At 45.1% G+C, this 27,063-nt stretch overlaps 1 protein-coding gene across 1 annotated transcript in view; it reads left to right on the top strand.

Moving 5' to 3' along the window:
* LOC116500474 (urea transporter 2-like) overlaps positions 1-23,932 on the top strand; it is a 34,859-nt gene extending 10,927 nt beyond the window's left edge. The window contains exons 7-16 of the mRNA XM_032205520.1: positions 9,852-9,947; positions 11,533-11,591; positions 17,237-17,399; positions 18,122-18,311; positions 18,820-18,948; positions 19,878-20,070; positions 21,004-21,151; positions 21,748-21,882; positions 22,729-22,778; positions 23,442-23,932. Of these exons, the coding sequence (XP_032061411.1) occupies positions 9,852-9,947; positions 11,533-11,591; positions 17,237-17,399; positions 18,122-18,311; positions 18,820-18,948; positions 19,878-20,070; positions 21,004-21,151; positions 21,748-21,882; positions 22,729-22,778; positions 23,442-23,618 (1,340 nt within the window). The 3' untranslated portion in view covers positions 23,619-23,932. The remainder of the gene's footprint in view (positions 1-9,851; positions 9,948-11,532; positions 11,592-17,236; positions 17,400-18,121; positions 18,312-18,819; positions 18,949-19,877; positions 20,071-21,003; positions 21,152-21,747; positions 21,883-22,728; positions 22,779-23,441) is intronic.
* The last annotated feature ends 3,131 nt before the right edge of the window (positions 23,933-27,063 follow it).

Below are 27,063 nucleotides of genomic sequence, written 5' to 3'. Positions count from 1 at the left end.
GTAGGCAATAAAATCACTGACTGAAACTGTCAGTGAAGCAACCCCAAGAGCAGGCTATCAAGTTCTACAGAAGATGTTAAGAGAAAGAAAAAAATAGTTTTTAATGCAACTAATAAGTTGCAGCCATTTCCAGAAGCACCACAGATTTAATATAAATTAATTCTGCCAAAAGGAAGGGGAAGGGGAAGGGGAAGGGGAAGGGGAAGGGGAAGGGGAAGGGGAAGGGGAAGGGGAAGGGGAAGGGGAAGGGGAAGGGGAAGGGGTAGGGGTAGGGGTAGGGGTAGGGGTAGGGGTAGGGGTAGGGGTAGGGGTAGGGGTAGGGGTAGGGGTAGGGGTAGGGGTAGGGAAATGGAAAGGGAAGGGGAAAGGGAAAGGGAAGGGGAAAGGGAAAGGGAAAGGGGAAAGGGAAAGGGAAAGGGAAAGGGAAAGGGAAAGGGAAAGGGAAAGGGAAAGGGAAAGGGAAAGGGAAAGGGAAAGGGAAAGGGAAAGGGAAAGGGAAAGGGAAAGGGAAAGGGAAAGGGAAAGGGAAAGGGAAAGGGAAGGGGAAAGGGAAAGGGAAGGGGAAAGGGAAAGGGAAAGGGAAAGGGAAAGGGAAAGGGAAAGGGAAAGGGAAAGGGAAAGGGAAAGGGAAAGGGAAAGGGAAAGGGAAAGGGAAAGGGAAAGGGAAAGGGAAAGGGAAAGGGAAAGGGAAAGGGAAAGGGAAAGGGAAAGGGAAAGGGAAAGGGAAAGGGAAAGGGAAAGGAAAAAGCCCCCCCAAAAAAGTGTATTTTGTAGTTAGAGCAGTTACTCCAACCAGCTCGCATCTGCAGCAAGTGAAATGAATAATCATGCACAAATAAACACCTGGCATATGTAAAAACAACTTCCTGGAAACGTGCCTTCAAAAACCAAACAATGGCAAATGGGAGCAAACTAAGAAACACGAAGGAACCATGAATAGAGAGGACCGCCTATTCTGTGATAACTGGAGTCCAGTGTAAGACTACCTACACCATGTGGCTCTAAGAAAAATACTTACCTTATTATTCTGAATGTCATTTTTTCTTACTCTTCTATTTGCTTCTAACCCCCCAGTTTAAAATAAATAAATAAAACACCTTTGCTGTTTGAGATGACATTTCCATCTCTTCTCACACACATATAGGTGCTTCTGTTGTTAAGATCTGTTGCAGAGCCTCTAACAGCAAAAGCTGAGATGAGTGCTTCGGATGTCCTGGCTTGGGTATTGATTACTCCAGAATGATCTGTTAATCACTCTTCATGAACAACCAGCAAAGCTCTGCTGAGGTAACATGGAAGGGATTTGCCATCTCAGTGAACGTTGGTGGCACAAGTCAGAGCCACGCTGCCATCCACACCAGAGCATCTCATTCCCCACAATCAGCTCCCTTCACCTGATGGCCTTTTCCAAAGGGGATTTGGGCTTTATAAAATCTGTCTCTTGGAGCAAGGGCCTTCAATTAGATCTGAAGTCACTGATGAAGCACACAAATGCAATCCCTCCAGCCCTTCCCCAGTGCCTTTGCACAGCCCAGACTGCAGCAAAACCCCACCTACTTTGGGCCTTGTACCCATTTTCATCTTGTAGCAAGAGTCAGGTTAAACATGAGCACTTAAAACAGGGTAGCTCTATATTTTTGTGAAGCCATTTATAGTTTGTAAGGGGGAGGGGACTGGAGATGTTTCTTTCCTTCCTGCTTTCCTCAGTAAGTTCAGCTGAAGCCAAGTCTCAGAGGTTTGTTAGGGCTGAAGCTGTTAACTCGCCTCAGGAAGAGTTTGACAAGTCAGAGGCAGGGGCAGGTTGCAAAGAGTTGACAGGAAGAAGAGAGATTTCTAGCCAAAGGCTATCAGAGACCTATCCGAGACCCCTTTATATAAGGGAATTCTCCAGCAGCAGAGATTTTGACAGAAGCTGGTAGTGGAAATTGTGACATGAGCCACCTAAAAGTTGTTGAAGGCCTCGCTAGGGTATGTTTCGGAAAGAAAGTCTAGCAACAGAAATTGTTTGAGTCGGTCAGGGCTTGGTCTGGGGCCACACACGTCTTTAGGCTCTTAGGAACAAGGCATGCTCAAATGCCTCCTGCCAATGCGTAATAAAACGCATTTCATAAATTACTTCCTCTTGAATTTTGCTGAAGCTCAGCCCAAAGCTACAACGAACAATTTCAAAGCCTGGCCTCACATGGAGACATATCTCAGCACACAGCAGCAGGATCTCCGCGTTAGCTGGGAAATGGAGTGAGTGCTCACTGCTAGGCTTTTACAAGTCAAAAAAAAATAGTGCTATAAAATGTTTTAAGTGCTTCACTGGCCTGAGTAAGAGAGGTTTGATTTGGGCCTGCAGCACACAGTGTGGCCATGTTTTGAGCTCAGACATGGAAACGGTGAGGTCTGCAGCTCAATGACATCCAAGAACCCCTCATGTATTTTCTTTTCAAAGCCCCTGTGCAATGCTGACCTCACTTCTTCCCACAGCCACCACTACAGACCGGTGTCTGTGCAAGCAGGAGAGCCAAATCATCAGACAGGGAGGGCAGGTGTAGCTCCCAGCTGGCATCCTGGCAGCATCCAGCAAGTATCTGGAAGGGCTTTATGCTCCAGAGGGGTACTCCAGTAATACAGGCTCTCAGCATGAGCTGACAAAAACAAAACTTTACAGCATGTTCAAATATTACAAGGCCCTAAACTCTCCAGCTGCTAGGAAGTTGCTCTGTGCTTTGTCAGTGCCAGATAGCCCTGGTCTGCAGGGATGTATATATTCCCCAACTGTTTTGTTGTTGTTGTTTTGTTTTGTTTTTGTCGATCAGGTTTGCCAGGGTAGCAGAAATGCCAGCACTCTAAGGGTGAGATTCCTTTACCAAACCCTGTCCCCCTGCTTCCCTTTACACAGACAGGTGTGTTTTAATTTTGAAGATGGAAAGAGAGTTCAAACAGGGAATAAACCCTGGTTGCAGCTGGTTTTGCAGTTCTCATGGGGTCCTTTGCAAACTCTTGCAGCTGCTGCAACAGCTAGAATTCACACATCCCCATGGCAAGATGAGAAGACCGGGGAAAGCTCTGTGGGAAGCAAAGGTTTCTTCCACCACACTTTTCCTGAGAACAAGCAAACAGTTTGCATTTGGGCACCTCCAGCTGCAGCTCAGCACCTCCTGAGCATTACCGGTTGCCTCAGAGCATTTAGCAGTTTAAGCTGCCATGGAGCTGCATCCTCACATTCCCCTCCAGGGACTACCCTTTGCACAAAGAATTGAGACAGACACAAATCCATGCTCCAAAAGCACGCAGCTTCACTCAACACAGAATGGGCAAGGTTCAAAGACAGATAGGAGCTTTTCCAAAGACACCTAGCCACCTTACCCACCCAAAATGCAGAGGTGCAGGTGTATGGACTGCTTCGCACATCTCAACAGCCACACAGCAAATTGTGCAAAAGGCCAAGGCAGACATAAAGAGACACCCTTAAACTGCTCAACTAGCATGATCCAGGGCCTGTTTTTCCCTCATTTCAGGGCACTCCAGCCTGCACCTGACCTTGCTTTTCTCCTTTTCCTTCATTTCAGCTGAGCGCTGACAGCTCCTCCCTCTCATCCACAAACCTCTGCTATGCTAAACCACGCAGCCAGAAGCCAGGCAGCTTCTTCCTGGCTGCAGAGAGAATCAGGAAGGCGAAGATGATGATGAACTATCAACCAGCTACGGTTTCTTACTGGAGCTGAAGGAGTTTATTTCATTTGTGTAAATTAAATCCCACTCAGGGCATTTTCCATTCCCAGAAATTGAGTTGTCCAGCACACGTGACTTTTTTTTTCTTTTACCTACTACAAAATGTGAATCTTTGCAGCAAATAGATTTATGTGTTTGTGTATGTGCATAAAAATGCTGCTCTGCAGTACTGCTTACAAAATCCCATAAGCATCTACAGCCAGTGCAACTACACCATTAAACATCACACCGATTATTAGCTTTTAGCTCTTCCTATAGTCTGCTGGTCCATTTCCAGAAGCTACCAGCCCTCTTCGTCTTGCTGATCAGAGCTGCAACCCATACAATGTACAGTATAGCATCTTCCACTTCTGTTAAGACCTACTTGCTAAGAACATGGTAACCACAGGGATTTATATGTCGAGTTTCTTTCTGGAACCAGGGCAGTGTTCTGCTCTTTCCTAAGGCCTAACACCTTCATATCCTACAACATTTCGGCTTGTGAGAATGGATTATTTCCTTGAAAGTAGGCACGGACTTACATACCCACCATAAGGGCCAAAGAAGCAGAGAGGGAGTGAAACTCTACTAAGCTGAGATCAGATGCAGGGATGTTGAGGGAACTGGCTCTGAAATAGCAAAAGGGGATGAAGCAGCAGAAAAATGCATTCCCTTGTATCATAAAAAATGAGGCAAGCTTTGTCATTCTTGTGGGGCTAGTGCTCTCTTGAGGTAGGTCTGGAAAATGAATCCCTTTGGATCCGGGATCACCCCTGGTGCCAGAAGCACACAACAGGGGTATGAGGCTGGAATTCAGAACTGTTTGAGTTGCAATTTCCTCTCCAGTTCTGAAACCCAGTTAACTTTCTGATACAGTTAACTTTGGGCTTCCAAAACCCTCTACTGTTTTAGGACATTTCAATCTGGCTGATGCTGTTTGCAAAGCTTTAAGCGACCACAAAAACAAACAGCCTCAAGGTTCAGACTCATAGCGTGAAGCTGAGAGCTTTGCTCCCCACCAGAGTAGGCCCTGGAGCAAAGACACAAACAGGATCGTGCCAAGTGTCAGTAGAACTGATACGCCCTCCTCCAGGTCAGAAGTACACAACAGGGAAAGAGGAGAGGATCTGAAGGTGTCTGAAGCTGAAGACAACTGTACCAGAGGCCAGTGACCTCCAGACAGGTGTATGTTGTCCTGGGACCCAGCTGGACATAGTGGGTCATCAGAGCTGGGACCACAATGCTGAAAAGAATGATTTCCAGTGGTCCCACAGGTGCGTGTGACTCCATCTCATTTCCACAGGCTTCCAGACCAGCCACATAATGCCCATTGCTGATAATAAAAGGGACAGTGCTGCCTGGAAAAAGGGCAAGGAAAAAAAATCCAAACAAGGGGACCCAGCCAGATAAATGCACTTGATTTTCCTTGACTTGCATTTCACAAGGCTTCCTGAGACAGATGACTCCCTGGTTTTAATTTGGGCTTTGGAGATATCTCCCATGCTGGACACCACAGCTATGTCTACACTAGAGTACAGAGTGGTGCCAGGTGGTGCACATCACCACCGAGATGGCACCCAACGTGGGGCTCGAAGGGTTGAGATAACAATAGAATTGATTAAAACTCATACAACTAACACACTTACTCACTAGTCACCATGTTCAGTGTCCTGTTAATATTGGCTTGTATGATCGTATGTCATGCAACCCATGTCATGTTCTCCTTTCTCCTCTATATCTGATCCGAGAATGTGCTACAATCTGTGTTCATTGTTTTGAATTCGCTGTGCTGCCAAGCACTGACCTTGAGTTTAATCTGGCATTCAGGCTCTGCACTGTTATCATTTGGGTCTCATGGAAACTATCTTTTAGAGAATATTCAGAACTACACTGCCTTCCTTTCCTCATCTGGATGTCAGTTTATGAATAATATCAGGAATGGTACTTCCTCCTTCTTTCACAGTGGGCTAATTGCAACAGCTTTTGAGTATTTTGAATATCCATGTGTAACCAATATTGCTGTTTCTAATCCTGAATAACAGGTTTCCTCTTCTCTCTAAGATTAGTCAATAGTTTAGAAAGCTTACCCGGGAATCTGTCTCGAGACAGTCTTGTGGCAGGTGGCAAGGTGTGTGGGAGGATGTAGGGTACTTGTCACAGGTGTTTCCTCCAATAGTTTTGAACTTCACCCCTGAACAAGTGCAAAATCCTAAAAACCTGATAGAATGCTTGAGAGTCGTATGGCCTGACCCTGATAATGCTGGGAGAATGACAGGTCAACTTTGCAAGGAACCGGGAAAGTGCAACAAGGACTTGAGCTAAGCTGGTGCTGGCGTCCAGACATCCAACTCTGCCTGCCCTTAGCAACCAGTTTAGCAGATGAAGACCAAATCATCAACAGTTCTTATGAACATTTTCCAAGAAAGACCTATGGAATGAAAAGATACACCTGCCTATTAATCTGTTAAAGGACAAGGAATAATGGTGATGAGCATACTTATATGCTAAAGTATGGGGGATCTGAGAGTGACACAAATGTTATGGAATAAGGTTGGAGGTTGTACTGGGTCTGGCTGGGATGTTAACTTTCCCTGCAGCAGCCCACACAGTGCCGTGCTCTGCACTTGTAGCTAGAACAGCAGTGTTATCACACCAGGATTGTGTCTGCCGCTGAGCAGTGCTGGCACAGCATCAGGACTCTCTCTAACCCTCCTAGGGGGTGGGCAAAGAGTGCGAAGTGAAACATCACCAGGGCAGCTGACCTAAACCAACCAAAGGGATATTCCATACCATATGATGTCACATTCAGCAATAAAAGGTGGAAAAAGAAAGAAGAAGGGAGGCTGGGCTCTCGTTGTGAAAAAGTCGGTTCTCCTCCTGAACACCGACTACATGCGTTGAGGCCCTGCTTCAAGGACGTGCTCAAGCATCGCTCATTTGTGGGAAGTAGAGAGTAATTTCTTTCCTCCACACTTCTACATAGCCTTTAGTTGCTTTTTCCCTTTTCCCCTCCATTTTCCCCTTTCCCTTTTTTTTTTCCTTTAGTTAAATTGTTTACTTAATAATAACCTTTCCTTAATAATTATTATTTCTTTTCCCTTTAATTAAATTATCTCAACCCATAAGTTGTTCTTTCCTTTACTTCTTCCCCTCCTCATCTAAGGAGGGGAAGTGAGAGGGCGGTTGTTGTATCTAGCTGCCTAGCACAGTAAAGCCACCACACAGCAGCATCTGTGGAAGGTGTTGGCTTTGGCCAGCTAGCACACTCCCAAGCCATTCTTCATTTCAGCAGCAACATTTTAAATAAATTTCTTGAAAAATCTGCAAGTAAGAAACAATTTGCTTGCTAACCCAGCACTCCACTGTTCCAGCCTGCAGGAAGAGTCTGAACCTCTGCCTACTGTTGGTGCCTAATTTCCATGATAACACAGAATAGAGCTTTCCTACACCCTACTCTAACCATAAACCATTTCTGACCTCCTCTTTACACATGCCTGCCCCACTCCTATCCCAGTATATTGAGACGATGGCTCTGGATCAATAACTAGGTTTCCACACACCAGTTATGCACACTTCTAGCCGTGCGGACAGAGAAGCTGAGCCCTGGGAGGAGGTCAGGCTGGACAGAGAGGACAGTGGGGCTCCAGAGCAGGTGGACAGGGAGGGAAGTAGTGTGCATGCACTATGAGATGTAATTAATTTGGAGGGCATATTTCAGTTTCCAGAGGCTTACACAAGCCCAAAGCATGGGGAGATTCGGACAAGACAGCACCAGGGAACTGGTGTTTCTGAGGCATCTAAAACTTGTCATCTAAGTATTTGCTCTGATTTTTGTAATGCACATGAGACTGTGCCAGAAACATACCACGAGAGGGAGACGGACAGCAGAGCTGGGCCCTTCAGCATTCCTGATAGCCATTAGCTAGAGAAAACACTGCCAGTTGTTGCGCAGAGGAATGTCAAATAACAGCTTTCTCTAGAGAATTTTTACAGGCCAAAATGAAGGGGCAGAAGCAGCCTGCACCAGCTTGGCTTTTGGTCTGCTCTATATAAACCCTGAACTATTTCCCTCAGCAAACAAGTGCGAGATTGTGACAGATCCCTTGCATGCTCTGTGGTGAAACAGATTTTTCCACTCTGCTTTTGCTCATAAAAATGAGATGATGAAAAGCAACGTGGCCACAGATGCTGATGGAAACAGACCTGCTGATATTGCTTGTCCAGGCACCCTGCCTCCAGGACATCTCAGCCCTTCCTGGCTGGAGGAGCTGCCTCCCAAATCAGCAAGCAGGATGAGCATCACCTCCTGGTGATGACCTGGGTGATGGGGTAGTGCACCCTCAGCAAATCTGGAGAAGACACCGAACTGGAGGGAGTGGTGGGTGCATCAGGGGGTGCCGCCCAGAAGGACCTCAGCAGGCTGGAGAAAGGGACACTCAGGAACCTATTGAGTTCATCAAGGAGAAGTGCAAAGGCCTTCATCTGGGGAGGAACAACCCCAGACACCAGGACATGCTGCTGGAAAACAGCTTGGCAGGAAAAACCTGGGGATCCTGGTGGGCAGCAAATTGAGCAGGAGCCAGCAGCGTACCCTTGCCACAAAGATGGCTCCCTGCCACAGGAGAGATGGGGACATACCAAGCAAATCCAGCAAAGGGCCATGAAGATGATTAAGGGATCAGAGCACCTGTTCTAGAAGGGAAGGCTGAGAGAGCTGGGACTGGTTTGCCTGGGAAGAGAAGGCTTGGGGTTCACATCTTATCAGTGTGTAGAGATGTCTCTAATGAAGGCAGAGCCAAGCCCTTCTTGGTGGTGCCCTACAACAGGAGGGCGGCTCCTGGGACTGCCCCGCACCCCAGTGAGGGATGATGAGGAGCTAACAAATACCACCTACATTTCACACGGCCACAGCCCAGCCTAGCAGGACTTTTAGCAACATGCATACGTGGATTTGCGTCACTTTAAAGCACCCATTGGACTGCAAGAGCCAGCGCAGCTCCCTGTGCACACCTAATCCACACCGTGCAACCAGAGCCAAAGAACACAGCCAAAAGCAGCAGTATAATGGCAACCTGCTAATGAGCGGTTTTCAGAACACCTCTTGGAGGCAACTGAACCTGGGGAGGGGTGTGGAGACAGAGCGTGTGAAGCTGGATGAGGGCCACAAGGGTGTCTCCTGGCAGAGCTGACGAGCTCCAGCACTGCACCCAGCTAACACGGCCAACTCAGCTCCTGCCCAGTGGGGTGGCACAGTCGGGGATCGTTCAGGCATCCCTCCAAACAGCTCAGGTACCGCATCTGGTTGGGATCCAACCACCAAACCTTCTTCTGACAATGTCAGCTGAGCTCACGCCAAGAGGTATTTTCAGAGCTACCCTCCTGCAGAGCACAGCAGGCAAAAACAAAAAATAAAACAAAAAAAGTCCAACATCAACCTGCCTCACTGGCATGAGATGAGTTACATCATGGATTCAGCGTTCCTAAATCACACAGGATTTAGGTGTGAGACACAAACCCCAGCTGCCATGTCCTCCTTGTCCACCAAGTGGTCTTCATGGCTACCTAAAACCAACAGGCAACTCAGTAGTCACCTGGAAGTGTCACCTGCATGCTCAGCTTGTACAGCATTACCTGATCACCTCACCCAGAGCTGGTGTCTCTCTCCCAGGTAGGTGGATGGCTCCATAGCAGGCACATGGCATGTCCTGGTCCTTTTGGACTCTGCCGTTTTAGTCTCCCCACCTTGCATCTCAAACCCCAAAAGACAGGAGCAGACCTCAGGAAGAGGTCAGAAAAGCCAAAGGCCAAAAGACAGGGGCAGCTCAGCCTGGGGTGGTGGTGGGCACCCAACTTGGCAGGGACTGAACTCCACCTGGGGCATTTGGCACCTGGGACAGTCCCTCCCCATAGCTGGCCCTCTACAATCCAGTAATCCCAACACGTGGAGCTCATCACTGCTCTGCCCCCAATTCTCGGTGCAGGCTGTGCCAGAGACCTCATTCCCATGTAGGTATCGGCAGACTGATCCTGTCAGCTATTAACCAGCTGTTTGATAAGCTGAACAAAGCCTCAGCCCAAGACAACCACCCCACACCTGCAATACTTTGGCTTCTTTGTGAATCTCCTCCAGTGTGTTGACCTCTTTAAAGTGCCAGAATTGGACATGGTGGCCTTGAACCTGGTCTTCTGGAGGACAAAAGTGGCTGCCAAGCCTGCAGATCCACCTCACTGCTCTGCAGGTGGAGGTAACACAGCCCGACAGCCATCCCTGCCTGCCCCCTGAGCTGCAGCCCTTTCACCAAGAGCAGACAAAATGCTGTGTTTAATGACACTGAGGCCAGGCCTGAAACAAGAGAAATGTGAAATCTAAAGCTCAATCCTACCAGCCTGTCCATAAGGCTCTCCCAGCTGAATTACCCCCTGAATCTCCCTCCTTTCAAGATGCATGGATTCATTCTACTAGAGAGAAAGCTGAGGCAGCCCAGGGAGTAATGAACAGTAAAGGGAAAAAACTTTACTGAAGTGGAGAGAAGCATCTTCCCCTGCAAGGAAATGTTTTCTTGCCTCATGTAAAATGTTCTGCTGGGTACAAAGTCGGTGGATGGCAGCATCTGGCTCTCACATCCACCGGTGCCTGGGAGATCAGACACACTTTTTCATGCAGCAGTGCTAAACTGACAGCCTGCTCTTAGGGAGGGAAAAGGCATAAAAAGGCATCCAGTCTCCTGTTAAAAACATCTCCATCAAAAGAGAGACACCCTGGGAATGAATGCAATGAGAATAACATCACTTCAGCTCTCGCAGCAGATGCTGTATTTCCACTGAGCTGGAAGCAAAGCCGTAAGGCTGGAGGGCTTTTTTGGTTCAATAGCAAACCACTGGCCCCTGCACTCAGGGGAAGTTGCAAGGGCACTTCTCTAAGCTGTCACTCTTCTAGGGTCTTAAAGTGAACTGAGCTGTGGTTGAAATTAGCCTAGCAGGTTCCTTAAGTTCACAAGCTTTTTCTCTGCCCTTTCTCCTATAACTCATCCTCCCAAGACTTCCCTCTCCAGCCTCCTCTCTGCCTTTCATGGCTATTTCACAGCCTTATAAACCTCTCAAATATGCCACTTCTGATAGTCCAGATTCCTCCAGAAAGCCAGGGAGGCCAGGTTAAAAAAGAAAGATTGGAAAATAACAAAAACATGAATTTCTCAAAAAAAAAAAAAAGGTAAAAAGAATCATATATTAAACAATGGAGCCAGGTCCTTTGCTCCAGTGCATTAGCAGAATAGTGGCTCCAAAACCCACCCAGAAACAGCTGAACTCAACAGGCTGCAAATTGTTGTGGTGTCTGAAGCCTCCACAGAGGGGACATCTCAAGCAATGCTTCTGCTGTTGGGTTCCTTCTCCGCTGTAGAGCCAACAACGTTTTGGGAGGGAGGGAGGGAGGGAGAGATGCTGAGTGGTCCTGAATGATAAGATTAACAGCAGAGAGGACTGGATCAGGTAGGCTGAGAGTCCAATTTGAAGCCTGGAGTCCTTCTAAGTGATGAAGGAGGGGAAAGGACAGAGTTAAGGGAGATTTAGTTAAAAGAAAACATCAACGAAAGCCAAATCAAAACAACAACAACAACAAAAGCAGCAGGGAAGAGGACATTTGGAGAGGCTACTGGCAGGAGACCAAGGACAGAACAAGAGGAAAGGTGGAGAATTCAAGAGGGAACCTTCTTGACGTTTGTTTGAAGCTCACAAAGTGGGAGGAGAAACAAACTAATTAGTAATATCAGGACAGGAGCCATGCTAGCCTATATAAGCTGGTGGGGCATTTTCTTTTCCCCACTCTCTTAGCCCTGCTTTCCCTCTGTACCAGCCAGCAAAGCAACAGCTACCCCGAGCTCAGCCAAAAGGTAAGACTGTATTGCTCCTTCCTTTTATCGCATAGAAAAAGAAAAAAAAAAAAAAAAAGTGCCTTACTGACCAGCTTACCTAGATCTTTCTCCCCAAACCCCTGAACAAAGAGCTTTTAAGAAGTCCTCCTGAATCAGAGCAGCTAAGTCTCAAGAAGAAAGCAGAGGCTAGGGAATGTCACAGGAATTTCAATTATTGACAGCTTTCTAGCAGGCTGAGGATTTATTAGTACTTCCTAGCACGTTTGGCTGAAAACTTTGAGGGGGTAAAAAAAAAAAAAAAAAAAAGTAACTCTTTAGCATCTCCTTTTCCTGCCTTTCCCTTCCACAAAATGAAAAATGCCCAGATAGCAATAATATGTAGTTAATGTGATAGTATCTCTGGATCTCTCTGTGCCAGAGAGACAGATCTCTGAAAATTGAATTGGGAATGCGCTTAATGAATATTTGAATCTGAGGGATGAGTTTCCTTTTGAACTATTGCTTTGAAATGTGTCTTCTGTGGGAAAACCTGAACTTTTTTCAGTGAGGGTCAAGTGCATTATAATCTCTCTGGTTCAGGGGGTGTGCCTGTGCAGTCATGTGTCCCTATACATAACACAACACTTACCCAGCTTTATTAAACCCCTGGTAACATTACTCAGGCTAGGCTGGAATCAGGGCTGCTGAGGATCTGGCCCTTTCCTCCTATTGTGCTCGGATGCAGGAATCCCTTTAAAAACATGCTGCACACAGAGCTGGCTGCCTGCACACTGCAAGGCACCAATTTGGTGAATGCAAGATACAATGACTAATTGTGCGGTAGCAGCTCCTTAGACACACAAATACCACTCAGCAATTTAAATCCCTTTGATTTACAAAGGAACTTGAATTTTGTCAGGGAGAGAGGAAAAGCACAGAAAGAGGAGAAAACAGCAGATAATTTTGCTGCATTTTCCGAGATAAAACCCAACGCCTAGCAACACAGGCACCAATTTGGAAATAACTATTACCTGTGAGTCCAAAAACAATTAAGCCAAATAAAAACCTCTGTCCCTTTCCCAGCTGCATGCACAGCACCACTATTACCACGCATAACACATAGTGACCGTGTCAGCAAGTGAATAGAAACCTGTTTGCAGGCCAGATGTTGCAGGAAGGCAACACCAGCAAGGAGTCTGCTGTGCTGCAGTTTTAATGAGGCATTGCTGAGATGCCGCAGGTGTGGCATGGCATGGAAGGAATACACACAAGGGGGAGAGAAATTGATTTAGGGAGACATGAAGTTGCATAACATCAGTGTTTTGCTACGGGACATTCATTAACTCTCAAATTATTAAAAAATAAATAAATAAATGTTTCCTGGCCCTCTGATGACTTCATTTTCATGCAAAAGATTTTTTTTTCCTAATCTCAGGGGTTCACTTCATAGCCAATACAAAAGTACTTAGATGCTTTCAGCTGCAAAATTTGTACAGTGAGAATGGCAGTGAGACCTTTACCCAGCAGCACAAAGACCTCTAGGCAAGGTTGGGCAGCAAACATCTCAAGTCACTGGGGAGAAGCATAAATGCCCCAAATCCAGCTCTCACCCAGCGCAGTACACCACGGGAAAAGAGTTTTGGATAGTTACTCTGCACTTAGAGCACAAATCAGTACTTGCTGTTACACACCAGCACCGGGAGCCCACACTGAATTTCCTACCAAATGCATGTCTGGAGCACCTCTCCCTCCGGAGCTCGTGAGAGCACACAGTGCACTTCATGCTGTGCATTTGAGAGCAGAACCTATGGTCTTAAGAATCTGGGATCAAAAACCATTTTCCCAGACTAATGAAAATAAGGCATGAAAAAAACAGCAATGAAAAGTCCTCCCCCCTGCAGAAGTTAAGCACTGTTCCAGCAGAACAGTCCTTTCACAGTTATTTCCATTTTCCTTCTTTGTGCACTAAGAAAAAAAGATCCCTGACTAGAAACCACATGTTAACTCCAATGGCAGGTCTTCAAAAGACCTGCTGCAGACTGGATTTCTTGCAATCCCCATCAGAACACACACTTTTAATCTGAAATTAAAATTCGGACATCACTGTCTTAAAATTCCTTGAACATCCCCACGATTCTGGGATGAGACACCTTTATCCTTTCTTAAAGAGCTGCTTTTGCCTACTCTATAAAAAAAGGTAACTCATTAACAGACCCTTAGTCAAGACACACAGGGCAGCAAGTGCTTCTTATAGTGACACAAGTAATTAAAGTGGCTCCAGAAATACTCTTCTACCTCAGCCGGTGCCAGTTTCCACGTGTTTCACTGATGATTTGTACTTTCTTTGGATGACTAAGTAGGAGTAGTGTAAGCACCTCATGCTCTGAGTTTCAGGACAGAAGGGAGTTCCCAGGGAAGGACAGGCATACCTGTGCACACTTCCTAATTTGTGACCATCTTGCCATTAATTGTGTGAAGGGAAAATGCAAATCATCCAGGAGGGGTGGGCAAAACGAGCTGATGCAGCAGGAGGCAGCCAGCACGCTGTGCCTGGGGTGTGAGTCAGGATAGCAGTGAGGCCAATGGGCCTGGATCTGGAACTTTATGCTGTCACAAAGACCCCACCCATCAACCAGTGTGCTAGTGATTACATATCGAGCTGCTCTGCAGGTGATGGTGGGGTTTCATAGTGATTTTCTTCCACTGTAGCATATATTATGTGACAGGGAAGATGAATCAATGTTCATGTTATTCCTCCAATAGCCCACTCTTGAGAGACACATCACTTGGTAGACAGGGACAAAATGATATGATTTTGACCAAGAGATGCCCGTGATCACCCGCAGAGCATTCCAGTTGTAAATATTCTGGAAGAACAAATACACAGGGCTTGCACACAGCCTTCATCAAGGGTACAGATCAGGCCAGGATGGTGGGAGTGACTCACCTGGCCTTTTTGCCACTCAGCGCATTGAGCTGAATTCATTTCTGCCCATGAAAACCCAGAGCGAAGGAGTCCCCAGGCTCAGATTTGCACCACGCAGTGCTGCCTTATACTGTATCCACACCAGCTGCTCAGCCCACGTCAATGCCAAATAGTCTCGATAACAGATAGAAGGCTTTGCTTCTCAGAGGGGCTCAAAGCACGCAATTATTATATATCCAAGGGTAAAAATTCCTTTGCATAAGAAAGGAATGAAGCTCTACTCAGACACTCACTGCAGGAGAAGTCCTTTTCATTCCCATTCATTCTGGCCCTGACACAGTAAAGCATTGAATTCATGTAGCTCCTCTGGGAAGTTAAACAGGCATTTAAGTGCATTCCTATGGGGTATGTGTTTTGATGAACTAGGGTCTGCAACACAACCCCCTTTTCCACTGTGTGAACAGAGCAGACAGTGGCTCCAACACTTCTTGTGCACACACATTATGTCCCAGAACATCTCCAGACTACTGTGGTGCAAAAAACCTCCTTGCTCAGCATGCAGAGAAGCATTTCAGGAATGCTAGCACTGGACACACAGCAGCTCTCTACAAATGCAATTGTAACAGCCTTGCTTTTAGGAATTAGCTACAGAGAAAGCCAAAATTCCACAAAGAGAAAGACTCTTTAAATTGAAAATGTAACTGCACTTTCACCAAATGAAGAGCATTTATCTTGGCTAGAAATTTTGATTTAACTGAAAGTGCATCCAATTCACTTATTCCATTATTTCAGAATAAAATATGAGAAAAGTGAAGGTTAATGAATCAAGGTAATGAATTATAACTGAGCTGGGAAAAAGCCCTCCAGCACCAAGACACTGTCCCTAACAATGCTCTCATCCTTTTCTTCTCTTTCTCCTCTAGCTAAGCTCCTTGCCTTTGTGCCCTGTCCCAGTGCAGATTCCACACTCTTCTACATACTGGTCCTGCCTTCAGCCACTTTCACACATCCTTGCATGAGCTGGGCCTTCCCAGAAGACATAAAATGCTTATTTTTATGTATTAGTTCTGCAAATATTTACTAGTTGGTGAAATGTCGCTATCAGCCCTCTAGCATCACACAGCAAGGGACTGGCCGGGGTGCACCCATTCCCACAGCCAGACTCCGAGCTGCTTCACCACACACCGAGGTCTGCAGGGTAATGCCCAGGGGAGAGGCTGTCTCAGCCTAACTACTCAGCACCTCCATTTCTGAGGTGTGAATTCTCTTCTCCAGCTGCCAGGAAGTCACAAGCGAGTCGAGGACTAACTGCAAGACTTACGTGCTGGTATCATCTTATTTAGGCTACTAACCCACAGCCTAAATGCTTTACTTCTTGCACAAGCTGTTACTCACTGGGGAGAACCAAAACAGCTCTGGTTCTCTATTCATTCAACAGCAGTACCTCGTCTTGTGTTTTCTTTGTCTTGATAACTACCCAGATTTAGTCCTACTCTTCAGAAAACTGAGTACACTCCAGGGAAAGGTTTTACCGTTTTTAATTTGCTGCCTTCATATTGAGAAATGGCACTTAAACAAATAACAAGCCAGCCACAAGTCTTTTTTAAAAAAACAAAACACAACAATGTTTTCAGTTAGATGCAAGTTTCTGATCCACGTACCTGAATGAAGCTGTCTAGAGCTGTAAGATGTGCCACAGTGCATTGCAGCAGCTCCTGATCTGAAAGACACCTCCCATATGGCACCCCATATCTGCCAGCTCCATGAGGATGCCCCAAACTCCTCATCTAGACCAAAGCACCTCTATACAGTGCTCTCCTACCTTATCTAGGGCTTGATACAATGTGTACTAAATTTAATAAGTCTTTTCATTACTCCCTGAGGGTTTCTTATTGCAGGCTGTGCTCACCTATCTTGTCTTATGTTGATGAAGAAAGATTGGTGCAGACTACCTAGCACGTTATGGGGCAGAGAGAAAGCAGATCAGAGAGCAAGCACTCTCAGCATGGTCTCTAATTTCTTAAATCAATGCTGGGTACTTCTGAAGACAGAGCAGCTAAAAGTAAAATTCAGTGGAGCAGAAAACGATGCATGTAAGCCTATGCATAACAGAGTAAGGCTCCGTGAACAACCCATAAGCTGAGCCCATACCCATGAGAAAGGTTGAACTGATCACCATCGTGCCCATATAGAGGCATAAACCTACACCCCGTAAACCTAACGTTAGGGACCCATTGTCGATGGCTGATGGAAAAGTTCAGACTGGAAGTACAGGTTAAGCAGCAAGGAAAATGTAATCAATCATTGAAGCAGCTTCTCAGGTGTGGGAAAATCTCTGACCAAGCTGAATTTTGAGGTGTGCTTCTACTTTTGTGAAGCCAGTGTCTGGTAATGCCACCCTGCTCTTGAATTCAGCCCTTACATCAAGAACTGCTTGATTTCTGGAAAATGTGATACAGCTGATCACGGTGTTAAAACCAGGTGAACCACCACTATGACACAAGGCTCGGGTGTTCCTCCTGGTGTTCAAATCTACTGCTGCATGAACATCTGGAAGGACAGCACAGGGCCCCAAGAGAGCACAAAGAGAGGATGTGCTCATGGAGACACAAGAATCAGGCTTTAACACTAAGGATTTTCCTCTTTCAGGCTCCAGCATAACAGGCAATGAGCAATAATATGTGGTAGGGAGAATAAGCAGGGATGAGTAAGAGGCATCGTAATGAGTGTGTTTGTTTTTTCTTGAATTCCACCACAGGGTCAAAACCTCACCATGGAAAACAGTGTTGATGTCAAGATAGAAAATAACGGGGAAAGAAAACCAAGAAAACAAAGTCCCTTGAGCAAAGGTGGGAAGAGAATCTGCAGAGCTGTTGGGTACATCACAGGAGACATGAAGGAATTTGGAGCCTGGCTAAGAGGTAAAGCTGCTTCGCCATAATTAATAAGGGGATTCCAAAGAAGAATTATACCAGAGGAGTAATAACTAACTTCTCAGTAATGGGATTCAAGTTGGAGTAGAACAGAAACAACATCTGCCTTGATTTATGTCTTTTTAGTGAGTAAAGTTCAGCTTTTTTGCAGAGCCACATACTGCTTAAATCCTGAGGATGGCTGAGGTGACATTTACCTCCCAACACACCATGTACAAACTGAATTTAGTCCCACAGAACGTAGCCTGGGATGGTTATTCCGTGCTCTGCCATTCCTCGTAATGTTCCCTCCCCTATCAGCTGAGCAGTTTCTGTCAAGCCTAATGCCACTGTGAAGCTAAATTACACACAGGTAAGTGTGTTTGGTCCCCATAATAAATCAACAACAGGATACACACACAATTTGCCATCTGAGGCACAGACGTCATAAATTAGCCAGTTCATATGAAGCTGGTCTGGGGTACTTTACAACAGGGGACTCTGGCAACCACACTGTTCATCTCAGCTTTCCAGCTGCAAGACTTCAATATAGGCCATAATAAATCCCAGTCGGGTTTTACAGTCTTGTTGATTCATTGCTTCAGTCATGCTGCCAAGTTCCACTGCCAAAATTGTTTTTGAGTTTAAAAAAAAAAAAAAAAATACTATCCCAAATCAGTCGCATCTGTGCATTTTTAGTTATACTTACTGCTTACTTTGATCTCTTCCAGACAAGCCTATTGTGATCCAATTTATCGACTGGGTGCTGCGTGGGATATCCCAGGTGATGTTTGTCAATAATCCCCTCAGTGGGCTTGTTGTAGTAGCTGGCTTCCTGGTACAGAACCCCTGGTGGACACTCACAGGCTGTTTAGGTACAGTGGTCTCAACATTAACAGCACTTATTCTGGGCCAGGACAGGTAAGTCCATCCTTTGCCCCTTCAAAATAAAACTGCCATATGTTAAATAAGCAGCAGTGATGAAAAGCATGAATTTAGCCCTAGCTAGAGCTGTTAGGGCCAGACAGGTCTTCCCACCAGCACCAGCTGCATCTGGTCCGTAGGGACACTGAACATAACCCCACCACTAAACATATGCCCTGTTCCTGGAGGGAAACAAGGTCAGATTGGATGCAGCCCTGGGCAACATGAACTAGGGGATGGCATTCCTGCCTATGACGGGGGTTGGAAATGGGTGACCTTTAAGGTCCCTTGCAACCCAAGCCATTCTGTGATAACTGCAGAAAAAGTAGTTGGTTCTGAGGGGACACGGGACTCTAGCCAGTGTGAAACTGGAGGTCGGTCAGTGCAAGACTTGGTAGGTCATCATCACACAAAGTCACATCTGCATGGGGAGGGAGGGAGGAGATGATGCACGCAAGGCACTTGCAGGGGAGAAGATTTCAAGACAGTTGTTTTCTTCCCACAGAGCAGCCATAGCAGCAGGTCTGCATGGCTACAACGGAGTCTTGGTGGGACTGCTCATGGCAGTCTTCTCTGCTAAGGGAGACTATCACTGGTGGCTTCTACTGCCAGTAGCACTGGTATCCATGATGTGGTAAGCGAGACATCTCTACTGCTTCTTACTCCAATCCCAGTGTTTCCTCACTGAGACTGAGCCACTGTATTTTTCTGTGCTATACAGACTACAATAAAAAAGAAACATAACTGGCATATCCATGCTTCTAAATCTGGATAATTATTTGCACTTTTAAACTTGAACGTAATCCCAAAACAAATAAAACACTCACATAATCACACAAACAAACCAAATGGATAAAAGGAAAATTGATGGTTGATCATGTGTAATTCAATGCCCTTAATGTTAGCCATATTGCTGTGACGCATTAATTCATGTTTTTCTCAAGAGAAACATTCCCTGCCATCATCAACCACAAGCATTTCATCTATTTAAGCCACCATATAAAAGTGTCACGAAAATTTACCTCTCTGGGCACAAAAGCTGCTCAGTGATCTCAAGACATGATGGTTGATGCTAATGAAAACAAACAAGCAATAATACTTTACTCATACAACACCGTAATCTGCTAGGTATTTGGACACTTGAAATTTTTGAATGCTGGTCTTTGGTCCCCTAATATCTAGTTGGAGATTGCTAGACCATGCATATCATCTGTCTGTCTGAAGTCCATGTACTGATATATTCATTTTAATAATCATTCCTTTGATGTCAGCCTTTACTTCTGATGATCCATAAGCTTGAACAAGGACACGCAGCCTTCCTTCCAGGTCACTTAGACCTGGCACTGGTGTCCTATATTCAGTCACTAAGTACTAATAAGTCACTGAGATAGGCATGGGAATAACTCCATCTCTGGATCCTCCACACTTTGGACCCCTTAGGGTCACCAAATTCACTATCTATCATATGGAATAAGTCAGCAGGAATCAGTATAGTGCTAACTGGTGTGTGGAGGGCAGGGAGTTTGCTGAGCTCCTAGTGAGACCATTCTGTTCTTCTTTCAGCCCTGTTTTCACCAGCGCTTTAGGCTCAGTCTTCTGTAAGTGGGATCTGCCTGTTTTCACCTTGCCTTTCAACTTGGCCTTGACCCTCTATCTGGCTGCATCAGGACCCTATAACCTCTTCTTCCCTACAACCATCATTCAGCCTGCAACAGCAACACCAAACATCACCTGGACAGAAGCTGAAATGTCAATGGTAGAATTGCATTTATAAAACATTGCATTTATAAAACAGCTATTATCCAATCTATAAGGGTTTATTCCAGGTATTTATATTTTGGATTGCTTGAAAATGAGAATTGTTTTGGTATCTTTTGTTTACAGCTGTATCTAAATGTATATATTACCAACTTCAAAAAGCCTCTGCAGCCTAATTTTCCATTGCGGTGGGTATATTGCTCACCACTCCATAGCTAAGGCCACGCTGAGGCTACCAGTTGACTCATAGGTTATTTGAAATTTTCCACACAAAAAGGGTTTTTAAAAATGCATCAAAGCACAGTCTTTCAGATAAGGAATGAGCAAGCAGGTATTATCACGACAAAATTGTTATAAACTTGGGTGCAGGCATATGTTCACATACTTTCAGTTAATATTCAGGTGGGACCTTTCCAAAGAAACACTTTATTCTCCTGTGTAGCACAGTAAGTGGCACAGACACTACAGTAAGCGCTTTCCCCTAAGGCTCGGTGGACTATTTTAAAGGGTTCCCAGGTGTGATTAAGGAAGTTAACTGACACTGAATAGCAATCCACTCTGGTAGCATTTCCAAAAGAACCTTTACCATGACACAAAGTTTTATGGGGACCAAAAATGAACAGTTCCATATGGGTGGGACAGAATATTTTGGGGAAAAGTGTCTCAAAACCATCTCTATAGCTGCAATAAAATTGGGCTCTTCTGACCTGTCTAAGGGGAGGGCACAGCCCTCTGGTATGGACCGCTCTAGTCCATCAGTTTCCTCCCATCCAAGCCACTATTTTTACAAAACCTCCTGAAACAAGCACAACTTCTATAACTCAGTCAAATTAGGTTGAAAGCAGCCAACAAAACTAGGTTTAAAACAAAATGAAACACCAAAGTGGATAACAAATTGCCTTTTTTTTTTTTTTCCTCCCCATTCACACAGCTACTGCAATCCATTCCAGTCGGGGTGGGTCAGGTTTATGGCTGCGATAACCCCTGGACTGGGGGAATTTTCCTGCTTGCTGTATTTATCTCATCTCCACTCATCTGTCTGCACGCGGCAATTGGATCAGCAGTGGGGATGCTGGCAGGTAAGGATTTGATTTGTGTCACAGCTTTCTACAGAGAATAAAGGAGGAAGTGGAGGGACTCGAACATTTACAGTCACAAATCTGTTTTCCATTGGAGAATGGCTGCTTGAAAAAAAATACCCACTTCTGTTTTAAGAATTCTTTTGATTGACTTCCGCATTCTCTTACCTTATTTTATGACAGCGGAAACCTTCAGAGGAAAGTAATGCATTTTTGGCTGAAATGAATTTCTATCCTGAAATACTTAATTTCTGGATATATTCGGATGCTTTTAGGAGCAGCTTAATAAAAGCCATTGCCACGAGTCTGAATGTGCAGGCCTCAGGGACGCATTCAGAGTTCAAATGTACACTTGCTCACTCATATGTCTTCTGGTGAAACGGTGAGGCCAAACTCAGCTCAGCAGCACCAGGGAAAGTCTGCAGTGATTGCATTAGACTGAAAAGCTTTATTCCTAGACCATGGCAACATGACCACAAGCAGGAACTCAGCGTACACATGCAGGCTTCAGCCCTCAAAAACTTGGGTTTGTGCCATTTCTCAGCTGCTTTTATCTCTTGGGCCAAGGAATGACACATCTTTGACTTATTTTGCAGCGCTGAGCTTAGCAACACCTTTTAGCAAAATCTACTCTGGCTTGTGGAGCTACAACAGCTCTCTCTCCTGTATCGCCATCGGAGGCATGTTCTACGCGTTCACCTGGCAGACACATTTGCTGGCAATTGCCTGTGGTACGTACCCTATGGATTTTCCCTGCTGCCATACTTCCCTTTGAAACGAGATAAGATGTGTTGCTGCTAGAGGTGGGCTGAAGCCAGATGGCCAACTCTAGGCAGGCAGATGGACTCGGGTGAGACTGACGAAGGACTGAGGCAGATGTTGGAGCTATTGCTCTAACGCACCCTGACAAAATAAAAGCAGTGACTTGACTTCCAGCCAAGAGCTGTGCTCAAAACAAAAGAAGCGACCAGTGGATTAACTAACATATTTGAAATCAGGTACTTAGCTTTGAAATTAATTGTGTACATTAAGAAAACTGGAGCTCAAGATGAATCAGAACCTGGAAATAGAAAATACAGCTTCCCCAGCCTGTGGAAATGGATACCAGAGGCATGAGCTAAGCAATGCAGAATGATTGAAGAATTATTTATAAGGCAATTCCATATGAAATTTCAATATCACAGGGAGCTGGGAGTGAAACTATTGCTCATTCAGTGTGCATATAAAAAAGATTTAGCTTTGTATCTCATTGACCCCCCTTCTAGCCCTAGAGGCAGGAGAGATGGAAGGGTTATTTTCCTGTTTAACTCCATCCATCAACCTACTTACTTTCCATACATGTTTCAAGAGCCTATATTTCTATAGTCACACTTTTTACCACTCAATCTTTTTTGTTTTGCCCTTTCCATGGGCTCCAGGTGTTGGAGGGTACACTGTGCAAAGGACAGATCTTTAAGAGGGGCCTGACCAGGCATTGTCACAAGTGGTGCCTGACCTACCCAAGGCTGTGTGAGAGATGTTTCTCCTCCATGCTGAGAGCAACAGAACTCACCAAGAATTATCTTTCTTTTCCACAGCACTCTTCAGTGCCTATCTGGGAGCAACAATGACAAACATGTTGTCTGTGGTAAGTAGTTTATTAGCTAAAGGCTTGTTTCACTGAACACGCTTTGAGGCAAAACATTGAGACTCAGAGCACAACTCAGCCAAAGGCAGGGCAGAGCTGGGTGAGGGAACGCAATCTGCCCAGGGGGTGGTGTGGTTACCACTGAAACATGGCACTTGCAGTCATTACTTACTACTCCTTATCCTATGAGCCTGCACGAACTTCCATAGATCTACCCTCAACAGCTCTGAAATAATTACATGGCTATACTTTCTGCCTGAAGTGATTGAGAAAAGACCCCTCCACATGGGAAACAAAGCCTCAAATTTGGTTTAATTCCTTTGCTGAAGTGTTAAAAGGCAGTCAGAGCAACAGCCCAGGGTAAAGATAAATGTTTTTGTATCCACTCCCACCTCAGCTCCATCCAAAATCTCTGCAGATGCACAAACAGGAGGCATCCTTCTCGCCAGAGCCAGTAGACATTACAGGTTAATGCATAATGTCAAGATCCCAAATGCTGCTTCTCCAGGGAGATCCTCTTTGCAAAACCAAGTCCAGACTTCCTTGAGAAAGCTTATTTATTCCAAGCTGCCTGGTTCTGAGTCTTTTTTTTTTTCAGGACTGCTGATGGGCCAAACAAAAGACAAATATATAGTAAATATGGGTTTTGGTTTTAATTTTCAGTTTGGGGTGCCATCAGGAACCTGGTCTTTCTGCTTATCTGCACTGACCTTCCTGTTAATAACCACAAACCACTCTGCCATCTACAAGCTACCACTCTCCAAAGTCACCTATCCAGAAGCTAACCGAGCATATTACCTGAGGGTGAAGAAACATCAGATGTCTTGCTGTGATGTATAAAGACCCAAGAAGAGAGATACTTCACAGATTGTAAGGCAAGAGCACAAGCTATTCCCCCTATAAAGTCAAAAGACCAGAAAAACCCACCACCTTTGAATGAAAAGACTTTTTGCATCTCAATCTTTTGTTCTATCCTGATTAGATAGGGCTGTGCTGTGTTGGAGGGACCTTTCCCAAGGCTAATCTGTAGTGATTTAAAAGCACATATGCCTGAAAAGATGCTTGAATTTTAAACAGCGGGGAAATGACTTAGTAGTCAAAAAGAAAAATCTGTTTGTGAAATACAAGTTACAGCAATCAAACATAAAGCAATAAAGAGCAGAGCATCTCTCAGCATCTGATGGGACTCCTAATCAATGGCTAAACCCAGCTTACCACAGCAATAGGATGCATCTTAGGGAGCTTCATAGTAGCGGAGAACTGGAATAAAGAGTACAGTTTGCTAAGTAGAAAATAGGTGATGAAGAAATGTGCCTGGAGGATCTCGAGCGTGGTGGAGAAATATGTGAATTAGCAATCATCACATGCAGAATGGACACAGATGAAGTGCAGTCAGTGTTGCTAACACTTGCAAGACTTGTGGTAAAATCACAATAATGGTGGAGAGGGTAGCTATAAGCCCCAGCTTTTGGGTGTTGAAGTTTGCACTGGGTTCTAACACTTCATGAAAAAAATGTTTCAGACCCACACCATTGCAGAGGAAAGTCTGTAAGCTCAAGGCAAAGAAAGGTGATACCAGATAAAATAATCTTTTTCTATTAAAAAAAAAAAAAAAAAAAAAAAAAAGTCATGGTTTTATGGTTATCTCATGGTTTTCTGAATTTTTTCTGAATTACCCAAACTTGGTCACAGGCTAGCAAAGGAGGGGACAGCAGCAAACTGTTGCGGTTCCTTCCCTATGTAATGGAAGGACTCTGTTCAGCCCATGCACAAGCAGAAATAACGAGTGTATCTTGACCTCTCCCTACACCATCCCACCCAGCCCATGAAGACCAAGCAGCAAACCATCTTCCTGTCCCAGCCTGGGGCTGCTCTGCTGCTTCCCTTTGCCCTGCCACAGGCAGGGGACAGGCTGGGGGCTGGTGGATGAAGCAGAGCCTACAGCAGACCAGCCCCATGCCACCTCCACCTAGACTCCTGGGGTCTGAGGACCTTCACGCAATGGTGTTGGTGGCCTCACTGTGCCACCTCACTCATCCATCAAGAGACTGTTTTTGGCCATAAGACTTTGTCATCATCGTCCCTTACCCCGGATACCAACTAGAGAATATGGGCCTGACATCTTCACCATGAATACTCTCCTCCACGCTCCTTCAGTTGGCATTAGCCTGGGTACTTTAATGCTGTTCCCAGTCCTCTTGTGGCAGAGGAAAAAAAATAAAAATAAAATAAAAAGGTAGCTTGCAAATCATGCCACTCCTGATTTTTGAGGTTGGAAAAAAATATATTTTTATGAACATGACAAAGATTTGAGTGCAAAATATTTGGGATGAATTGTTGGAAGCATTTTCTGATGAAACGTTGCATTTTCAGCTGTTTGACAATATTGCCATGTGACTGATGCTCCAGAGATTGCTTGCAAAGCATGCCATTTACTGTGCTTTATTGATAAATATCTACATAATATTGTGTGGAGCTTTTTGTTTGTTTGTTTTTGGAAACAAACCGGTATCTCTTTGAGGTGGGTATATATTTTCCACTCTTTTTCATCACTAAGCTCTTCCAAAGGGAGGTTCTCTCTTAAATTACATAAATAGCCAAGAAAAAAATGGGAAGTAAAATTATGAAATCCAAGTGGGAGAGCTGATATTTAGGAAACCTCCAACTTCTCCTCGTTATACTGCTTTATACTTTGTTACACTCCCCTATACTCAAAGGCAGGGCGTTGTGCTGCAACCAGGGCTGGAAAACTCCCCAAGCCCAGACCACGAGGATGCAGCCCTAGGGAGGCCACAGACTGTAGACTGGGGACAGAGGAGAGCCCGTTCTGGCCAGGGGATGCACCTCACCACTTGTCAAACCCTTCAGAAAAAGGTTATCTTTTAGTGTTCCAGGCCACGTGTGCCCCAGGGGGCAGGCCACTAGCACAGGGGCTAAAGGCAAGGGCTGGCTTTCACACTCCTGCTGAAATCTGCACTCGGGTAAGAGGACACACTTTATGACCAGTGTAAATCGGCAGAGTTTCTTCAGCTGGTGCTATTTCAGCTTGCTGTTGCTCAGCAACAGAGCCGTTTTAGCAGCGCTGTAAAGGAACCATAAGCACAGAACAGAAAACAGCAGAAGATGAAGGCCACGTCTCATCCTTTGCACATCACTTGGTTTTTCATTCTGATCTACCCAGAGAGTTCAGTCTCCCCATCACCTCATGCAAATTTCTGTGGTAATTCATCATGTATAGTGTTCAGAATTTGCATTTCATGCTTTTGCCACTATCATTTATGGCAGTCTTAAAAAAATAAATAAATAAATAATAAAAAAATCAAAGTGTTCTGTTTAGTGTTTTTTTCTTTAAACAAACACTATTCAAAGTCCACAGTTTTTTCAAGCAGTCTTTTTGCATTCTTGTTTTAGACATACACATACAGGAGGTATCAAAGTCACGGGAATTATTTATGCTGGGCAGAGATAACGGGAAGTGTCCTGGTTTCAGTCAGGAAAGAGTTAATTTTCTGTGATGGGCCCTGGTTTAAGATCATTATTGTACTGTGCGGTGTAACAGTGGCTTATGATATGATGAAATTTCTGGTCATGACTGTAACCTGGTATTTGTACTCAGCACTGTTGTCAACTCTATACTTTGGAAACCATATCTCAGAAACTATTAACAATTACACCTATTGCCTTTTCTCATTGGGGAATCAATCTGTGGAGGGGAAAGGGGAAGATATTTTTTCCTACTTGTTCACTCTCCCTTTCTCCTCCACAGCCCTCTTATCCTCCGAGCTAGTTATGATAGTTCTCCAAGATATTGAATATCCTTGGGATACTCAGACCAGCATGTTCTTGTTGTTACGTCTCCTGAATGCACTTCAGGTTTTGTTTAAGGCTAAACAACAACTTAGGAATCTCATCCAGAGATCTGTCCTGTCTTAAACCAGGGCCCAGAAAGAATAAACAGCACGACAGGGAGCACATACAGTAGGTAACGTGCTGTTAAACTCAATTTGGAAAACAGGCACAGCAGACTTGAGATTAAAGCAATCAGCACTGTGACTAGCAACTATTAAGTAGGTCTAATACTTATACCAATTTTAGTTTAACACACTCTGGTCAGATGTGTCATTATCTCAACCCTTCGAGCCCCACATTGGGCGCCAAAAGGACTGTTGTGTTTAACCTGGCCGACAGCTAAACACCACACAGCCGTTCGCTCACCCTCTCCCCTCCCTCTCTGGGATTGGGGAGAGAAACGGGAAAGTGAAGCCTGTGAGTTGAGATAAAGACA

Source organism: Aythya fuligula, chromosome Z (genome assembly GCF_009819795.1).
Source record: "Aythya fuligula isolate bAytFul2 chromosome Z, bAytFul2.pri, whole genome shotgun sequence".
Taxonomy (NCBI): domain Eukaryota; kingdom Metazoa; phylum Chordata; class Aves; order Anseriformes; family Anatidae; genus Aythya; species Aythya fuligula.
Note: the sequence above shows the minus strand (reverse complement) of the source record. Positions and strands in the feature narration are given on the sequence as shown.